General features: G+C 45.7%; 1 protein-coding gene across 2 annotated transcripts in view; it reads right to left on the bottom strand.

Annotated features, from left to right (window-relative positions):
- The window catches only part of LOC106604117 (protein FAM193B), a 31,316-nt gene extending 25,348 nt beyond the window's left edge, over window positions 1-5,968 (bottom strand). For both annotated transcript variants that reach the window (XM_082975001.1, XM_082975002.1), the window contains exons 1-2: window positions 5,658-5,968; window positions 1,813-2,091 (exon numbers count right to left, since the gene is read on the bottom strand). In XM_082975001.1, coding sequence (XP_082831127.1) covers window positions 1,813-2,091; window positions 5,658-5,813 — 435 coding nt within the window. In that variant the 5' untranslated portion in view covers window positions 5,814-5,968. The remainder of the gene's footprint in view (window positions 1-1,812; window positions 2,092-5,657) is intronic.
- Window positions 5,969-14,970: the final 9,002 nt, after the last annotated feature.

The following is a 14,970-nucleotide window of genomic DNA, read 5'->3' as shown; positions in this document are numbered from 1 at the left end:
TAGCAGACGCTCTTATCCAGAGCGACTTACAGTAGTGAAATGCATACATTTCATAAATTTAATTTAAAAAAAATGTGTCTGTGCTGGCCCCCCTGTGGGAATTGAACCCACAACCCTGGCGTTGCAAACACCATGCTCTACCAACTGAGATACAGGGAAGCAAACTTAGCAAACTTATTTCATTTTAAAAAAAATAATAAAAAAAGTTTACATTTCTCTAGTATAGAGCTACTTAACATAACGAACAATATCAGCTTAACGCCTCTGATAAGTGATCGGTTGGTGTCCATCATTTAAGGTTTGTCACCCTCTACTCAAACCCTATGGGCCGTTCTGTCACTGACAACACTAGTTATTTACCTTACCTTGAGCACAGAGCAATCTCCTCGATTTGTATCGCATTTAAGATACAGACATAAAAAAACACCTCGAGACGAATAGTATATTTTCTCCAGAATCCACATGAATAAGACTAGCTCTGCTTGTGACGAGAGAAGGCCAAGTCTGACAGAGAACAAACAGCTTTAGAAGAGGAGACTAATCTCATGTCAGGATGCTTAGATGTGGTATTCATTTAGTCATGCAGAGTGGAGCCACGGAATAACAGTCCTAAAGCTGCCTGTCTCCATCGCCACCAAATCCAGTGCCTTTCAGCTTGTTGGCGTATAAGGTGACCAAACATACACACTATTGTAATGGTTATTTTTTTACTTTTTTTAAGTCCTTCAGGGGAAAAAAAGCAATTTCCATAAACACAACCCATCGGTAGCAAGCTGTAACATGGGTAATGTAAAACGTAACTGTATAATAGTGCTAATACTAGGCTTGATGTGCGTGCATGGTCTTGTTATATACAGGCGTCTCCTCACCTCCCCTTTCTCCTCTCACTCGCCTAACTCTTCCACTCCCCTACTTTCCCCCCCTCCTACCAGCTCAGTCTCCCCCCCCCCACTTTCCCCCCCTCCTACCAGCTCAGTCTCCCCCCCCTCCTACCAGCTCAGTCTCCCCCCCCCCACTTTCCCCCCCTCCTACCAGCTCAGTCTTCCCCCCCCCACTTTCCCCCCCTCCTACCAGCTCAGTCTCCCCCCCCTCCTACCAGCTCAGTCTCCCCCCCCCCACTTTCCCCCCCTCCTACCAGCTCAGTCTTCCCCCCCCCCACTTTCCCCCCCTCCTACCAGCTCAGTCTTCCCCCCCCCCACTTTCCCCCCCTCCTACCAGCTCAGTCTCCCCCCCCCCCACTTTCCCCCCCTCCTACCAGCTCAGTCTCCCCCCCCCCACTTTCCCCCCCTCCTACCAGCTCAGTCTCCCCCCCCCCCCACTTTCCCCCCCTCCTACCAGCTCAGTCTCCCCCCCCCCCCCACTTTCCCCCCCTCCTACCAGCTCAGTCTCCCCCCCCCACTTTCCCCCCCTCCTACCAGCTCAGTCTCCCCCCCCCACTTTCCCCCCCTCCTACCAGCTCAGTCTCCCCATCTCCTAACAGCTCAGTCTCTCCCCCCCCCCCCCCCCTCTCCCTTCTCCTTCCGGTGAAGGTGTCTCCTGGGCGCTCATTCTCTCCTCATCTTCCACCCTCTCCCCATACCACCTCCTCTCCTCTTCCTCCTCCTCTCCCCTTCCTCCTCCCTACCTCCTCCTCTCCCCCTCCCCTTCTTACCGGTACAGGCGTTTCCTGGGCGCTCATTCTCTCCTCATCTTCCACCCTCTCCCCATACCACCTCCTCTCCCCTTCCTCCTCCCTACCTCCTCTCCCCTTCCTCTCCCCATACCACCTCCTCTCCTCTTCCTCCACCCTACCTCCTCCTCTCCCCTTCTTACCGCTACAGGCGTTTCCTGGGTGCTCTGTCTCTCCTCTTCCTCAACACTCTTCCGACAGCTCTGGCAGATCCAGAGCGGCACCTCTCCCAGTAGAGACTGGCTCAGCGAAGGCACGGTGTCGGACAGCTTCTGGCCCGGCACCTCTCGGAGCAGGGCCTGGGACAGGGCTGGGACAGCGTCAGCTAGCTTCGCCTCGTGGCCCCCAGGCAGACCGTTGGCAGAGCTTGCACCCCAGTCCTTAAACTCACGGTGACACAGGAGACAGCAGGTGTGCCTCGGCTGGGGGAGAGCAACAGAGAGGTGAGCCAGTGACATTAGGAATGCAGCGGAGAGGAGGTGGTGAAGGACAGGAGAGGAAGAGAGAAGGGGAAGAGAAGAGAGGGTTGGAGAGGAGGCTGGGGGAGAGCAACAGAGAGGTGAGCCAGTGACATTAGGAATGCAGCGGAGAGGAGGAGGTGAAGGACAGGAGAGGAAGAGAGAAGGGGAAGAGAAGAGAGGGTTGGAGAGGAGGCTGGGGGAGAGCAACAGAGAGGTGAGCCAGTGACATTAGGAATGCAGCGGAGAGGGGGAGGTGAAGGACAGGAGAGGAAGAGAGAAGGGGAAGAGAAGAGAGGGTTGGAGAGGAGGCTAGGGGAGAGAGAGGTGAGCCAGTGATATTAGGAATGCAGCGGAGAGGAGGAGAGAAAGAAAGGTCAATCATTTAGGTGAAGGACAGGAGAGGAAGAGAGAAGGGGAAGAGAAGAGAGGGTTGGAGAGGAGGATGGGGGAGAGGAGAATGTATTTGATCAATAAGATTAGGTGTGGGGGGGGGAAAGGACGGGATCTTAGGAGAGGTGGATGTCAGTGAGATGGACATGGAGCATGATGAAGTTGCCCCCTGGACACTGATCTAAGGTCAGGTTTTTAATAACAGACTAGAATTTCACGAGTAAGATCTGACTATGTTGACAACAATCACAACATCTGTTTTGCAAAGAGGAAGTAAAAGTTGGCCATGGAAGCAGCTTGGCAAGTTTGTAGTGATTTAACGTGGCCCAGGCATCCACACTAGCTAGTAGTCCGCTGGTAAAGTAAGCTTTGTTGACCACAAAACCCCATACACCTACAAGGGCGTCCATGTAAATGTTTAGGTAACAACTTGGACTCATGCATATGACACTTCAGAGTAGAAATGTGCGCAGAGAAAGTGTACGCGAATACAACAGATGCTGATCACACATGCAAAGTGCAAACATAACAAAGCAAGCCATGCATAAACGTTAAAACCATTTACACCTAGCCAGATCAATACCATTGTGATGTAGTCTGTTAGCCAACTAGCTAGAACATGTAGTTACCACACAGGTGCACATAAACATTATGTACTAGCTACTAAGTGCGATTAAATGTAAGCAAACTTGCAATACCACCGCGAGCAAGGAGCTAACAAGCTAGATACAAATTAGATGGCAACATTTTACGACTTGTCCGTGGCAGGCGCTTATAACAATGTCATTCTTGCGGATGACACTTAACTACTACCAGCAAATACAGACTGGATGTCGTTAGTTACTGTAGCTAGCCTAGTTGGCTAAATGCAGACTGGATGTCGTTAGTTACTGTAGCTAGCCTAGTTGGCTAAATGTAGACTGGATGTCGTTAGTTACTGTAGCTAGCCTATTTGGCTAAATGCAGACTGGATGTCCTTAGTTACTGTACCTAGCCTATTTGGCTAAATGCAGACTGGATGTCGTTAGTTACTGTAGCTAGCCTAGTTGGCTAAATGCAGACTGGATGTCGTTAGTTACTGTAGCTAGCCTAGTTGGCTAAATGCAGACTGGATGTCGTTAGTTACTGTAGCTAGCCTAGTTGGCTAAATGCAGACTGGATGTCGTTAGTTACTGTAGCTAGCCTAGTTGGCTAAATGCAGACTGGATGTCGTTAGTTACAGTAGCTAGCCTATTTAGCTAAATGCAGACTGGATGTCGTTAGTTACTGTAGCTAGCCTATTTGGCTAAATGCAGACGATGTCGTTAGTTACAGTAGCTAGCCTAGTTGGCTAAATGCAGACTGGATGTCGTTAGTTACAGTAGCTAGCCTAGTTGGCTAAATGCAGACTGGATGTCGTTAGTTACAGTAGCTAGCCTATTTGGCTAAATGCAGACTGGATGTCATTAGTTACTGTAGCTAGCCTAGTTGGCTAAATGCAGACTGGATGTCGTTAATTACTGTAGCTAGCCTAGTTGGCTAAATGCAGACTGGATGTCGTTAGTTACAGTAGCTAGCCTAGTTGGCTAAATGCAGACTGGATGTCATTAGTTACAGTAGCTAGCCTATTTGGCTAAATACAGACTGGATGTCGTTAGTTACTGTAGCTAGCCTGGTTGGCTAAATGCAGACTGGACGTCGTTAGTTACTGTAGCTAGCCTGGTTGGCTAAATGCAGACTGGACGTCGTTAGTTACTGTAGCTAGCCTAGTTGGCTAAATGCAGACTGGACGTCGTTAGTTACAGTAGCTAGCCTAGTTGGCTAAATGCAGACTGGACGTCGTTAGTTACAGTAGCTAGCCTATTTGGCTAAATGCAGACTGGACGTCGTTAGTTACTGTAGCTAGCCTAGTTGGCTAAATGCAGACTGGACGTCGTTAGTTACTGTAGCTAGCCTAGTTGGCTAAATGCAGACTGGACGTCGTTAGTTACAGTAGCTAGCCTAGTTGGCTAAATGCAGACTGGACGTCGTTAGTTACAGTAGCTAGCCTAGTTGGCTAAATGCAGACTGGATGTCGTTAGTTACAGTAGCTAGCCTAGTTGGCTAAATGCAGACTGGATATCGTTAGTTACAGTAGCTAGCCTAGTTGGCTAAATGCAGACTGGATGTCGTTAGTTACTGTAGCTAGCCTAGTTGGCTAAATGCAGACTGGATGTCGTTAGTTACTGTAACTAGCCTAGTTGGCTAAATGCAGACTGGATGTCGTTAGTTACAGTAGCTAGCCTAGTTGGCTAAATGCAGACTGGATGTCGTTAGTTACAGTAGCTAGCCTAGTTGGCTAAATGCAGACTGGATGTCGTTAGTTACTGTAGTTAGCCTAGTTGGCTAAATGCAGACTGGATGTCGTTAGTTACTGTAGCTAGCCTAGTTGGCTAAATGCAGACTGGATGTCGTTAGTTACTGTAGCTAGCCTAGTTGGCTAAATGCAGAATGGATGTCGTTAGTTACAGTAGCTAGCCTAGTTGGCTAAATGCAGACTGGATGTCGTTAGTTACAGTAGCTAGCCTAGTTGGCTAAATGCAGACTGGATGTCGTTAGTTACAGTAGCTAGCCTAGTTGGCTAAATGCAGACTGGATGTCGTTAGTTACAGTAGCTAGCCTAGTTGGCTAAATGCAGACTGGATGTCGTTAGTTACAGTAGCTAGCCTAGTTGGCTAAATGCAGACTGGATGTCGTTAGTTACAGTAGCTAGCCTAGTTGGCTAAATGCAGACTGGATGTCGTTAGTTACAGTAGCTAGCCTAGTTGGCTAAATGCAGACTGGATGTCGTTAGTTACAGTAGCTAGCCTAGTTGGTTAAAATTGATGCGAATGGGTCTTTATTGTCGACTTGCTTAATTTACAACGCTGGCTAAATGTTAATGATGTATTATGCTAGTGGAGCTAGCTATCATTCCGCCCCGATCAGAAATAGTAAAGTAACAAAAATACAAAACCTGGAGCCCTAGCTAGTTATGCAACTTAGCTAGAATTCCCCCAATCAACCACCTAAAACCCCAAGAAATGAGCAGAAATACAGGATGGCTCTAACTGATTGGTAGGTTAGCTAACCTGTTAACTAGCCCGCTAGTAGTTTTCGCTGCTTGCTAGGCTAGTTACCTGATTCGCCCTGGCCGCCAGTCTATCCAGCCCTGCATCTCCGCCACCACCGCCAGCTGTATCTCCGGGAGAGACGGGGCTCTTCGATATGCTCTGTTGTCCGGGCACCAGCTCCTTGCTTCCGACTCCTTGCTGTTTGCTTTTCTTCCTCGCCATCACGCAGGTGTCGGATATATATCCTTTGGCCAAGGTTGCACCAGTTTAGAGATGTTTAAAAGCACGGTTTCGATTCTTCTAGGATCACAAATGTTCCCTATCTTCTCCAGTCAAGACAACAGTCAATATGGCGGAGCGCTGCCACACTCTGGGGGTTCATAGGTCAAAGATAGTGCTGGCAAAATGGCTTCACCGTGATGAAGCTAAGCAGTAGCCATGTTGAGTGAGGGCAACCGTTCCAGGTTAGTCACACAGTATATAATATGTTGTACAAAATCTCTGGTTACAGGCCACAAATTAGTGCATTTATTGGCATAATGAATCTATCAATGATGGGCTACCACATCATTCAACGTCATGTTATTAGACAGGTATTATATGACTTGAAATTATATGTCTAAGATATCTAAATGTTGTCTAATATATACATGTAAACTGGAAAATAACAATTCAGATTGATGCAGCCATACATTTGCATATGCGTTTCAATATGCCAGTGTAATCTTGTGAAATGTTGCTCAAGTGTTCAAACCATAGAGTTGGGGTCATGTCTATGTTCCCTGGGCCTTATGTTCCCTCAGCCCTATATGTTCCATCAGCCCTATATGTTCCCTCAGCCCTATATGTTCCATCAGCCCTATATGTTCCCTCAGCCCTATATGTTCCCTCAGCCCTATGTTCCCTCAGCCCTATATGTTCCCTCAGCCCTATGTTCCCTCAGCCCTATGTTCCCTCAGCCATATATGTTCCCTCAGCCATATATGTTCCCTCAGCCCTATATTCCCTCAGCCCTATATGTTCCCTCAGCCCTATATGTTCCCTCAGCCCTATGTTCCATCAGCCCTATGTTCCCTCAGCCCTATATTCCCTCAGCCCTATATGTTCCATCAGCCCTATATGTTCCATCAGCCCTATATGTTCCCTCAGCCCTATATGTTCCCTCGGCCCTATGTTCCCTCAGCCCTATATGTTCCCTCAGCCCTATGTTCCCTCAGCCCTATATTCCCTCAGCCATATATGTTCCCTCAGCCCTATATTCCCTCAGCCATATATGTTCCCTCAGCCCTATATTCCCTCAGCCATATATGTTCCCTGTGGCTGAGGGAACATATGGTGTACCGTACCTAATGGTCATTAAATGTTGCATTTGGAGAGCATTCTGTAGCAAGCTATTGATGTCAGTGTACAATGAAATACTTTGTATCTTCTTTGCAATAATGCTCAGATTTGTTGGTCCGTTGGATGACCATGGTAGCCCTAGATGAGATTTCCCCAACTCGCGGTTTTATTTGGACCCCAAAGTTTTTGGCGAAAAAAAAATATTTTCATTGTTGGACATAAAAGACTGTAAAAACAGCCCCAAATGATTTTCATTTAAAAAAATCGGTTCCCAAGTATTCCCACGCATAATAGACAAGGGATGTATACAAATGTAAGCAAGGTTTGAAATTATTATGTTTTAGTCAAACATTATATCTGTTTGTGTTTCTTGCGGTCAATTTGCAGTGTAAAAATGATTTGTAATTATGTTCTGGCCCCCGACCTTCTACTCAAGAAAAAATCGTCCAGCAGCTGAAACTAGTTCATGATACCTGTCCTAGACCTGTGGAACAATTATTGATATAAAAACACAATTCAAATTAGAAGACAAAATGACTGACTGGGCATAACAATTTCTCTCTTGAAATTGTTTTCAGTTTCAATATGCATAAATACTGTAGGTACAACGTGTCATTATAAAGAACAAAACTTTAAAAACTGCTTTTTTAGATGTCAATAAACCATGTTCTGGATTTAAAAAAACATTATCGTTAAAGTTCATATTTCCAGAATATTAGTCGATCAACTCTGTTCTATTATTAGGCTGTGAATAATTCAAAGTCAGAATCGCGCCCCGCTCCCACCGAGGCCGCTGGAAAACAAGGGAGCGCTTGTCGAGGAGGATGTAGGAGGAGGTCGTTTTCTGTTCTGTCTGTCAACTTCACTTGTCAATCTGCTAGGGCACAATAACGAAAATCCAATCATCTCCGTGAAAACAAATCCACAATAATGTAGGTCTATGCCATTGCACAATCTAACAGAAAGAGTCAACTACAGGCCTGCTGTCATACACGTGTACTTGTTGGATGGATTAGATGCGCATTGGTGTCTAGCTGTTGGCTAGTTGTCTAGTGATATTGGTGTCTAGTGATATTGGTGTCCAGCTGTTGGCTAGTTGTCTAGTGATATTGGTGTCTAGTGATATTGGTGTCTAGCTGTTGGCTAGTTGTCTAGTGATATTGGTGTCTAGCTGTAGGCTAGTTGTCTAGTGATATTGGTGTCTAGTGATATTGGTGTCTAGTGATATTGGTGTCTAGCTGTAGGCTAGTTGTCTAGTGATATTGGTGTTTAGCTGTAGGCTAGTTGTCTAGTGATATTGGTGTCTAGTGATATTGGTGTCTAGTGATATTGGTGTCTAGCTGTAGGCTAGTTGTCTAGTGATATTGGTGTCTAGTGATATTGGTGTCTAGCTGTAGGCTAGTTGTCTAGTGATATTGGTGTCTAGCTGTTGGCTAGTTGTCTAGTGATATTGGTGTCCAGCTGTTGACTAGTTGTCTAGTGATATTGGTGTCTAGCTGTTGGCTAGTTGTCTAGTGATATTGGTGTCTAGCTGTAGGCTAGTTGTCTAGTGATATTGGTGTCTAGTGATATTGGTGTCTAGTGATATTGGTGTCTAGCTGTAGGCTAGTTGTCTAGTGATATTGGTGTTTAGCTGTAGGCTAGTTGTCTAGTGATATTGGTGTCTAGTGATATTGGTGTCTAGTGATATTGGTGTCTAGCTGTAGGCTAGTTGTCTAGTGATATTGGTGTCTAGTGATATTGGTGTCTAGCTGTTGGCTAGTTGTCTAGTGATATTGGTGTCCAGCTGTAGACTAGTTGTCTAGTGATATTGGTGTCTAGTGATATTGGTGTCTAGCTGTTGGCTAGTTGTCTAGTGATAATGGTGTCCAGCTGTAGGCTAGTTGTCTAGTGATATTGGTGTCTAGTGATATTGGTGTCTAGCTGTTGGCTAGTTGTCTAGTGATATTGGTGTTTAGCTGTTGGCTAGTTGTCTAGTGATATTGGTGTCTAGTGATATTGGTGTCTAGCTGTAGGCTAGTTGTCTAGTGATATTGGTGTCAAGCTGTAGGCTAGTGGTCTAGTGATATTGGTGTTTAGCTGTTGGCTAGTTGTCTAGTGATATTGGTGTCTAGCTGTAGGCTAGTTGTCTAGTGATATTGGTGTCTAATGATATTGGTGTCTAGCTGTAGGCTAGTTGTCTAGTGATATTGGTGTCTAGTGATATTGGTGTCTAGTGATATTGGTGTCTAGCTGTTGGCTAGTTGTCTAGTGATATTGGTGTCTAGCTGTAGGCTAGTTGTCTAGTGATATTGGTGTCTAGTGATATTGGTGTTTAGCTGTTGGCTAGTTGTCTAGTGATATTGGTGTCCAGCTGTAGACTAGTTGTCTAGTGATATTGGTGTCTAGTGATATTGGTGTCTAGTGATATTGGTGTCTAGCTGTTGGCTAGTTGTCTAGTGATATTGGTGTCTAGCTGTAGGCTAGTTGTCTAGTGATATTGGTGTCTAGTGATATTGGTGTTTAGCTGTAGGCTAGTTGTCTAGTGATATTGGTGTCTAGCAGTAGGCTAGTTGTCTAGTGATATTGGTGTCTAGCTGTAGGCTAGTTGTCTAGTGATATTGGTGTCTAGTGATATTGGTGTCTAGCTGTTGGCTAGTTGTCTAGTGATATTGGTGTCTAGCTGTTGGCTAGTTGTCTAGTGATATTGGTGTCCAGCTGTAGACTAGTTGTCTAGTGATATTGGTGTCTAGTGATATTGGTGTCTAGCTGTAGGCTAGTTGTCTAGTGATATTGGTGTTTAGCTGTTGGCTAGTTGTCTAGTGATATTGGTGTCTAGCTGTTGGCTAGTTGTCTAGTGATATTGGTGTTTAGCTGTTGGCTAGTTGTCTAGTGATATTGGTGTCTAGTGATATTGGTGTCTAGCTGTAGGCTAGTTGTCTAGTGATATTGGTGTCAAGCTGTAGGCTAGTGGTCTAGTGATATTGGTGTTTAGCTGTTGGCTAGTTGTCTAGTGATATTGGTGTCTAGCTGTAGGCTAGTTGTCTAGTGATATTGGTGTCTAGTGATATTGGTGTCTAGCTGTTGGCTAGTTGTCTAGTGATATTGGTGTCTAGTGATATTGGTGTCTAGTGATATTGGTGTCTAGTGATATTGGTGTTTAGCTGTAGGCTAGTTGTCTAGTGATATTGGTGTCTAGCTGTAGGCTAGTTGTCTAGTGATATTGGTGTCTAGTGATATTGGTGTCTAGCTGTAGGCTAGTTGCCTAGTGATATTGGTGTCTAGTGATATTGGTGTCTAGTGATATTGGTGTTTAGCTGTAGGCTAGTTGTCTAGTGATATTGGTGTCTAGCTGTTGGCTAGTTGTCTAATGATATTGGTGTTTAGCTGTAGGCTAGTTGTCTAGTGATATTGGTGTCTAGTGATATTGGTGTCTAGCTGTAGACTAGTTGTCTAGTGATATTGGTGTCTAGCTGTTGGCTAGTTGTCTAGTGATATTGGTGTCTAGCTGTAGGCTAGTTGTCTAGTGATATTGGTGTCTAGCTGTAGGCTAGTTGTCTAGTGATATTGGTGTCTAGCTGTAGGCTAGTTGTCTAGTGATATTGGTGTCTAGTGATATTGGTGTCTAGCTGTAGGCTAGTTGTCTAGTGATATTGGTGTCTAGCTGTAGGCTAGTTGTCTAGTGATATTGGTGACCATCATCAGCTGATCCTGGAAATACAAGCTAAATAAATGGTCTACTACTTCTGGTCACGGATGGCACGGAGCAGACCATTACCCATGGTGCACCTGGAAAAACAATGCGCGCTCTATACAGCTGACTGACAAAAGCAAACAATTATACATCACTGGATACATCCTATGCATTGGAATAAAGGCAGAGGCTATCTTTTATCAAGGCCCTACACCCAAACAAGGGCACTCTGTTCATCCACCTCTGGCCTGCTCGCCTCCCTACCTCTGAGGAAGCACAATGTAAATGTAAAATCAAGGACGCATGGCAAACAAATGGCGAAAATTAGAAATTTCAAACTGAAATATATACTTTTTAAAGGAGCTCAGTAGAAGCACAAATTTAGCACTACTGAGTGCAGTACCATTCGTGGACAAGGAGACGGTTTGTGCAGCCACATAGAAATAAATGGTTTAAACTTTTACATTTTAGTCATTTAGCAGACTCTCTTATCCAAAGTAATTTATAGGGAGCAATTAGGGTTAAATGTCTTGCTAAACCATGACAGAGAGGTGGGTGTGTTTAGTTTCATAGTAAAAATAAAACATATTTACCACTGCGTTTTTAAATAAATAGGAGAAGGGTTAAATGTCATTATTTAGAGACCATCCCCAAAGTAAGTTTTTGTTGGATTGCCACCAGGATTGTGTAACATTTGCCCATTATTCTAATCAAAATTTTTCAAGCTCTCTCAAATTGGTTGTTGATCATAGCTAGACAACCATTTTCAGGTCTTGCCATAGATTTTCAAGAAGACAGTGTTGTATTGGTTTGCTTTGCCAATTTTTTTTTCATGTATTTATTTATTGCCTTGTTGCAAATAGGATGCATGTTTTGTAATAATTGTATTCTGTATAGGCTTCCTTCTTTTCGCTCTGTCATTTAGGTTAGTGTTGTGGAGTAACTACAATGTTGTTGATCCATCCTCAGTTTTCTCCTATCACAGCCATTAAACTCTGTAACTGTTTTAAAGTCACCATTGGCTTTGTAATTAATTCATGGTGAAATCCCTGAGCAGTTTCCTTCCTCTCCGGTAACTCAGTTAGGAAGGACGCCTGTATCTTTATAGTGACTGGGTGTATTGATACACCAATCCAAAGTGTAATTAATAACTTCACCGTGCTCAAAGCCAAAGGGATATTCAGTGTCTGCTTTTAATTGTTTTTACCCGTCTACAATAGGTCCCTTTCTTTGCGAGGCATTTGGAAAACTTTTCTGGTCTTTGTGGTTGAATCTGTGTTTGAAATTCACTGCTCGACTGAGGGACCTTGCAGATAATTGTATGTGTGGGGGTACAGAGATGAGGTAGTCATTAAAAAAAATAATGTTTTAACACTATTATTGCACACAGTGAGTCCATGCAACTTATTATGTGACTTGTTAAGCACATTTTTACTCCTGAACTTATTTAGACTTTCCATTAAAAAAGGGGTTGAATACTTATTGACTGAAGACTTTTCATTTTTTATTAATTTGTAAAAATGTCTAAAAACATAAATCCACTTTGACATTATGGTATATTGTGTTTAAGCCAGTGACCCAAAAATCAAAATGTAATCCATTTTAAATTCAGGTTGTAACACAACAAGATGTGCACAAAGTCTAGGGTATCAATACTTTCTGAAGGCTCTGTGAGTGTCAATTAAAACTAGTCCTATCCAGAGGTAGAACCTGGCTATGCACCAGTCAAACGCCTAAAATTGAACTTCGTGTTTACAATCATTTGATTTGTTAATTTTTGCCTGTCATTGATTTCCCAAGGCAATAGTCTGTGAAAACATAAGTTTAACTGCAACCCAAAGTAAGGACTTTATCTCACAACGTCGCAATGAAACGATTCTCTCTCCTCTCTCTCTCTCTCTCTCTCTACAGAGGAAGAGCATGGCTATGCATCTGTGTTGCCCTTCTACAGTCCAGGGGACTCTGATAAGAAGAAGAACAAGAAGCCGCAGGCTGCTGGTAGTAACAGGTGATGATATAACTCTCTAACTGACTAGCCTGCTGTCTGACAGCTAGCTAGGGACGGGGTGTGACTCTCTGAACCTACTAGTCTGTCTGACAGCTAGCTAGGGACGGGGTGTAACTCTCTGAACCTACTAGTCTGTCTGACAGCTAGCTAGGGACGGGGTGTGACTCTCTGAACCTACTAGCCTGTCTGACAGCTAGCTAGGGACGGGGTGTGACTCTCTGAACCTACTAGTCTGTCTGACAGCTAGCTAGGGACGGGGTGTAACTCTCTGAACCTACTAGTCTGTCTGACAGCTAGCTAGGGACGGGGTGTAACTCTCTGAACCTACTAGTCTGTTGTCTGACAGCTAGCTAGGGACGGGGTGTGGCTCTCTGAACCTACTAGTCTGTCTGACAGCTAGCTAGGGACGGGGTGTAACTCTCTAACTGACTAGTCTGTTTGTCTGACAGCTAGCTAGGGACGGGGTGTGACTCTCTGAACCTACTAGTCTGTCTGACAGCTAGCTAGGGACGGGGTGTAACTCTCTGAACCTACTAGTCTGTCTGATAGCTAGCTAGGGACGGGGTGTGACTCTCTAACTGACTAGTCTGTTGTCTGACAGCTAGCTAGGGACGGGGTGTGACTCTCTGAACCTACTAGTCTGTTGTCTGACAGCTAGCTAGGGACGGGGTGTAGCTCTCTGAACCTACTAGTCTGTCTGACAGCTAGCTAGGGACGGGGTGTGGCTCTCTGAACCTACTAGTCTGTTGTCTGACAGCTAGGTAGGGACGGGGTGTAGCTCTCTGAACCTACTAGTCTGTTGTCTGACAGCTAGCTAGGGACGGGGTGTAGCTCTCTGAACCTACTAGTCTGTCTGACAGCTAGCTAGGGACGGGGTGTGGCTCTCTGAACCTACTAGTCTGTCTGACAGCTAGCTAGGGACGGGGTGTTGCTCTCTAACTGACTAGTCTGTCTGTCTGACAGCTAGCTAGGGACGGGGTGTGGCTCTCTGAACCTACTAGTCTGTCTGACAGCTAGCTAGGGACGGGGTGTTGCTCTCTGAACCTACTAGTCTGTCTGACAGCTAGCTAGGGACGGGGTGTAACTCTCTGAACCTACTAGCCTGTTGTCTGACAGCTAGCTAGGGACGGGGTGTGACTCTCTGAACCTACTAGTCTGTTTGTCTGACAGCTAGCTAGGGACGGGGTGTGGCTCTCTGAACCTACTAGTCTGTTGTCTGACAGCTAGCTAGGGACGGGGTGTAGCTCTCTGAACCTACTAGTCTGTCTGACAGCTAGCTAGGGACGGGGTGTGACTCTCTGAACCTACTAGTCTGTCTGACAGCTAGCTAGGGACGGGGTGTAACTCTCTAACTGACTAGTCTGTTTGTCTGACAGCTAGCTAGGGACGGGGTGTTGCTCTCTGAACCTACTAGTCTGTCTGACAGCTAGCTAGGGATGGGGTGTGACTCTCTGAACCTACTAGTCTGTTGTCTGACAGCTAGCTAGGGACGGGGTGTGGCTCTCTGAACCTACTAGTCTGTCTGACAGCTAGCTAGGGACGGGGTGTGACTCTCTGAACCTACTAGTCTGTTGTCTGACAGCTAGCTAGGGACGGGGTGTGGCTCTCTGAACCTACTAGTCTGTCTGACAGCTAGCTAGGGACGGGGTGTGACTCTCTGAACCTACTAGTCTGTTGTCTGACAGCTAGCTAGGGACGGGGTGTGGCTCTCTGAACCTACTAGTCTGTCTGATAGCTAGCTAGGGACGGGGTGTAGCTCTCTGAACCTACTAGTCTGTCTGACAGCTAGCTAGGGACGGGGTGTGGCTCTCTGAACCTACTAGTCTGTTGTCTGACAGCTAGCTAGGGACGGGGTGTGACTCTCTGAACCTACTAGTCTGTTGTCTGACAGCTAGCTAGGGACGGGGTGTGGCTCTCTGAACCTACTAGTCTGTTGTCTGACAGCTAGCTAGGGACGGGGTGTGACTCTCTGAACCTACTAGTCTGTTGTCTGACAGCTAGCTAGGGACGGGGTGTGGCTCTCTGAACCTACTAGTCTGTCTGACAGCTAGCTAGGGACGGGGTGTAGCTCTCTGAACCTACTAGTCTGTCTGACAGCTAGCTAGGGACGGGGTGTGGCTCTCTGAACCTACTAGTCTGTCTGACAGCTAGCTAGGGACGGGGTGTTGCTCTCTGAACCTACTAGTCTGTTGTCTGACAGCTAGCTAGGGACGGGGTGTTGCTCTCTAACTGACTAGTCTGTCTGACAGCTAGCTAGGGACGGGGTGTGGCTCTCTGAACCTACTAGTCTGTCTGACAGCTAGCTAGGGACGGGGTGTGACTCTCTGAACCTACTAGTCTGTTGTCTGACAGCTAGC

This window comes from Salmo salar, chromosome 05 (genome assembly GCF_965601325.2).
Source record: "Salmo salar chromosome 05, fSalSal1, whole genome shotgun sequence".
NCBI lineage: Eukaryota > Metazoa > Chordata > Actinopteri > Salmoniformes > Salmonidae > Salmo > Salmo salar.
This window is presented reverse-complemented; position numbering and strand designations above follow the sequence as displayed.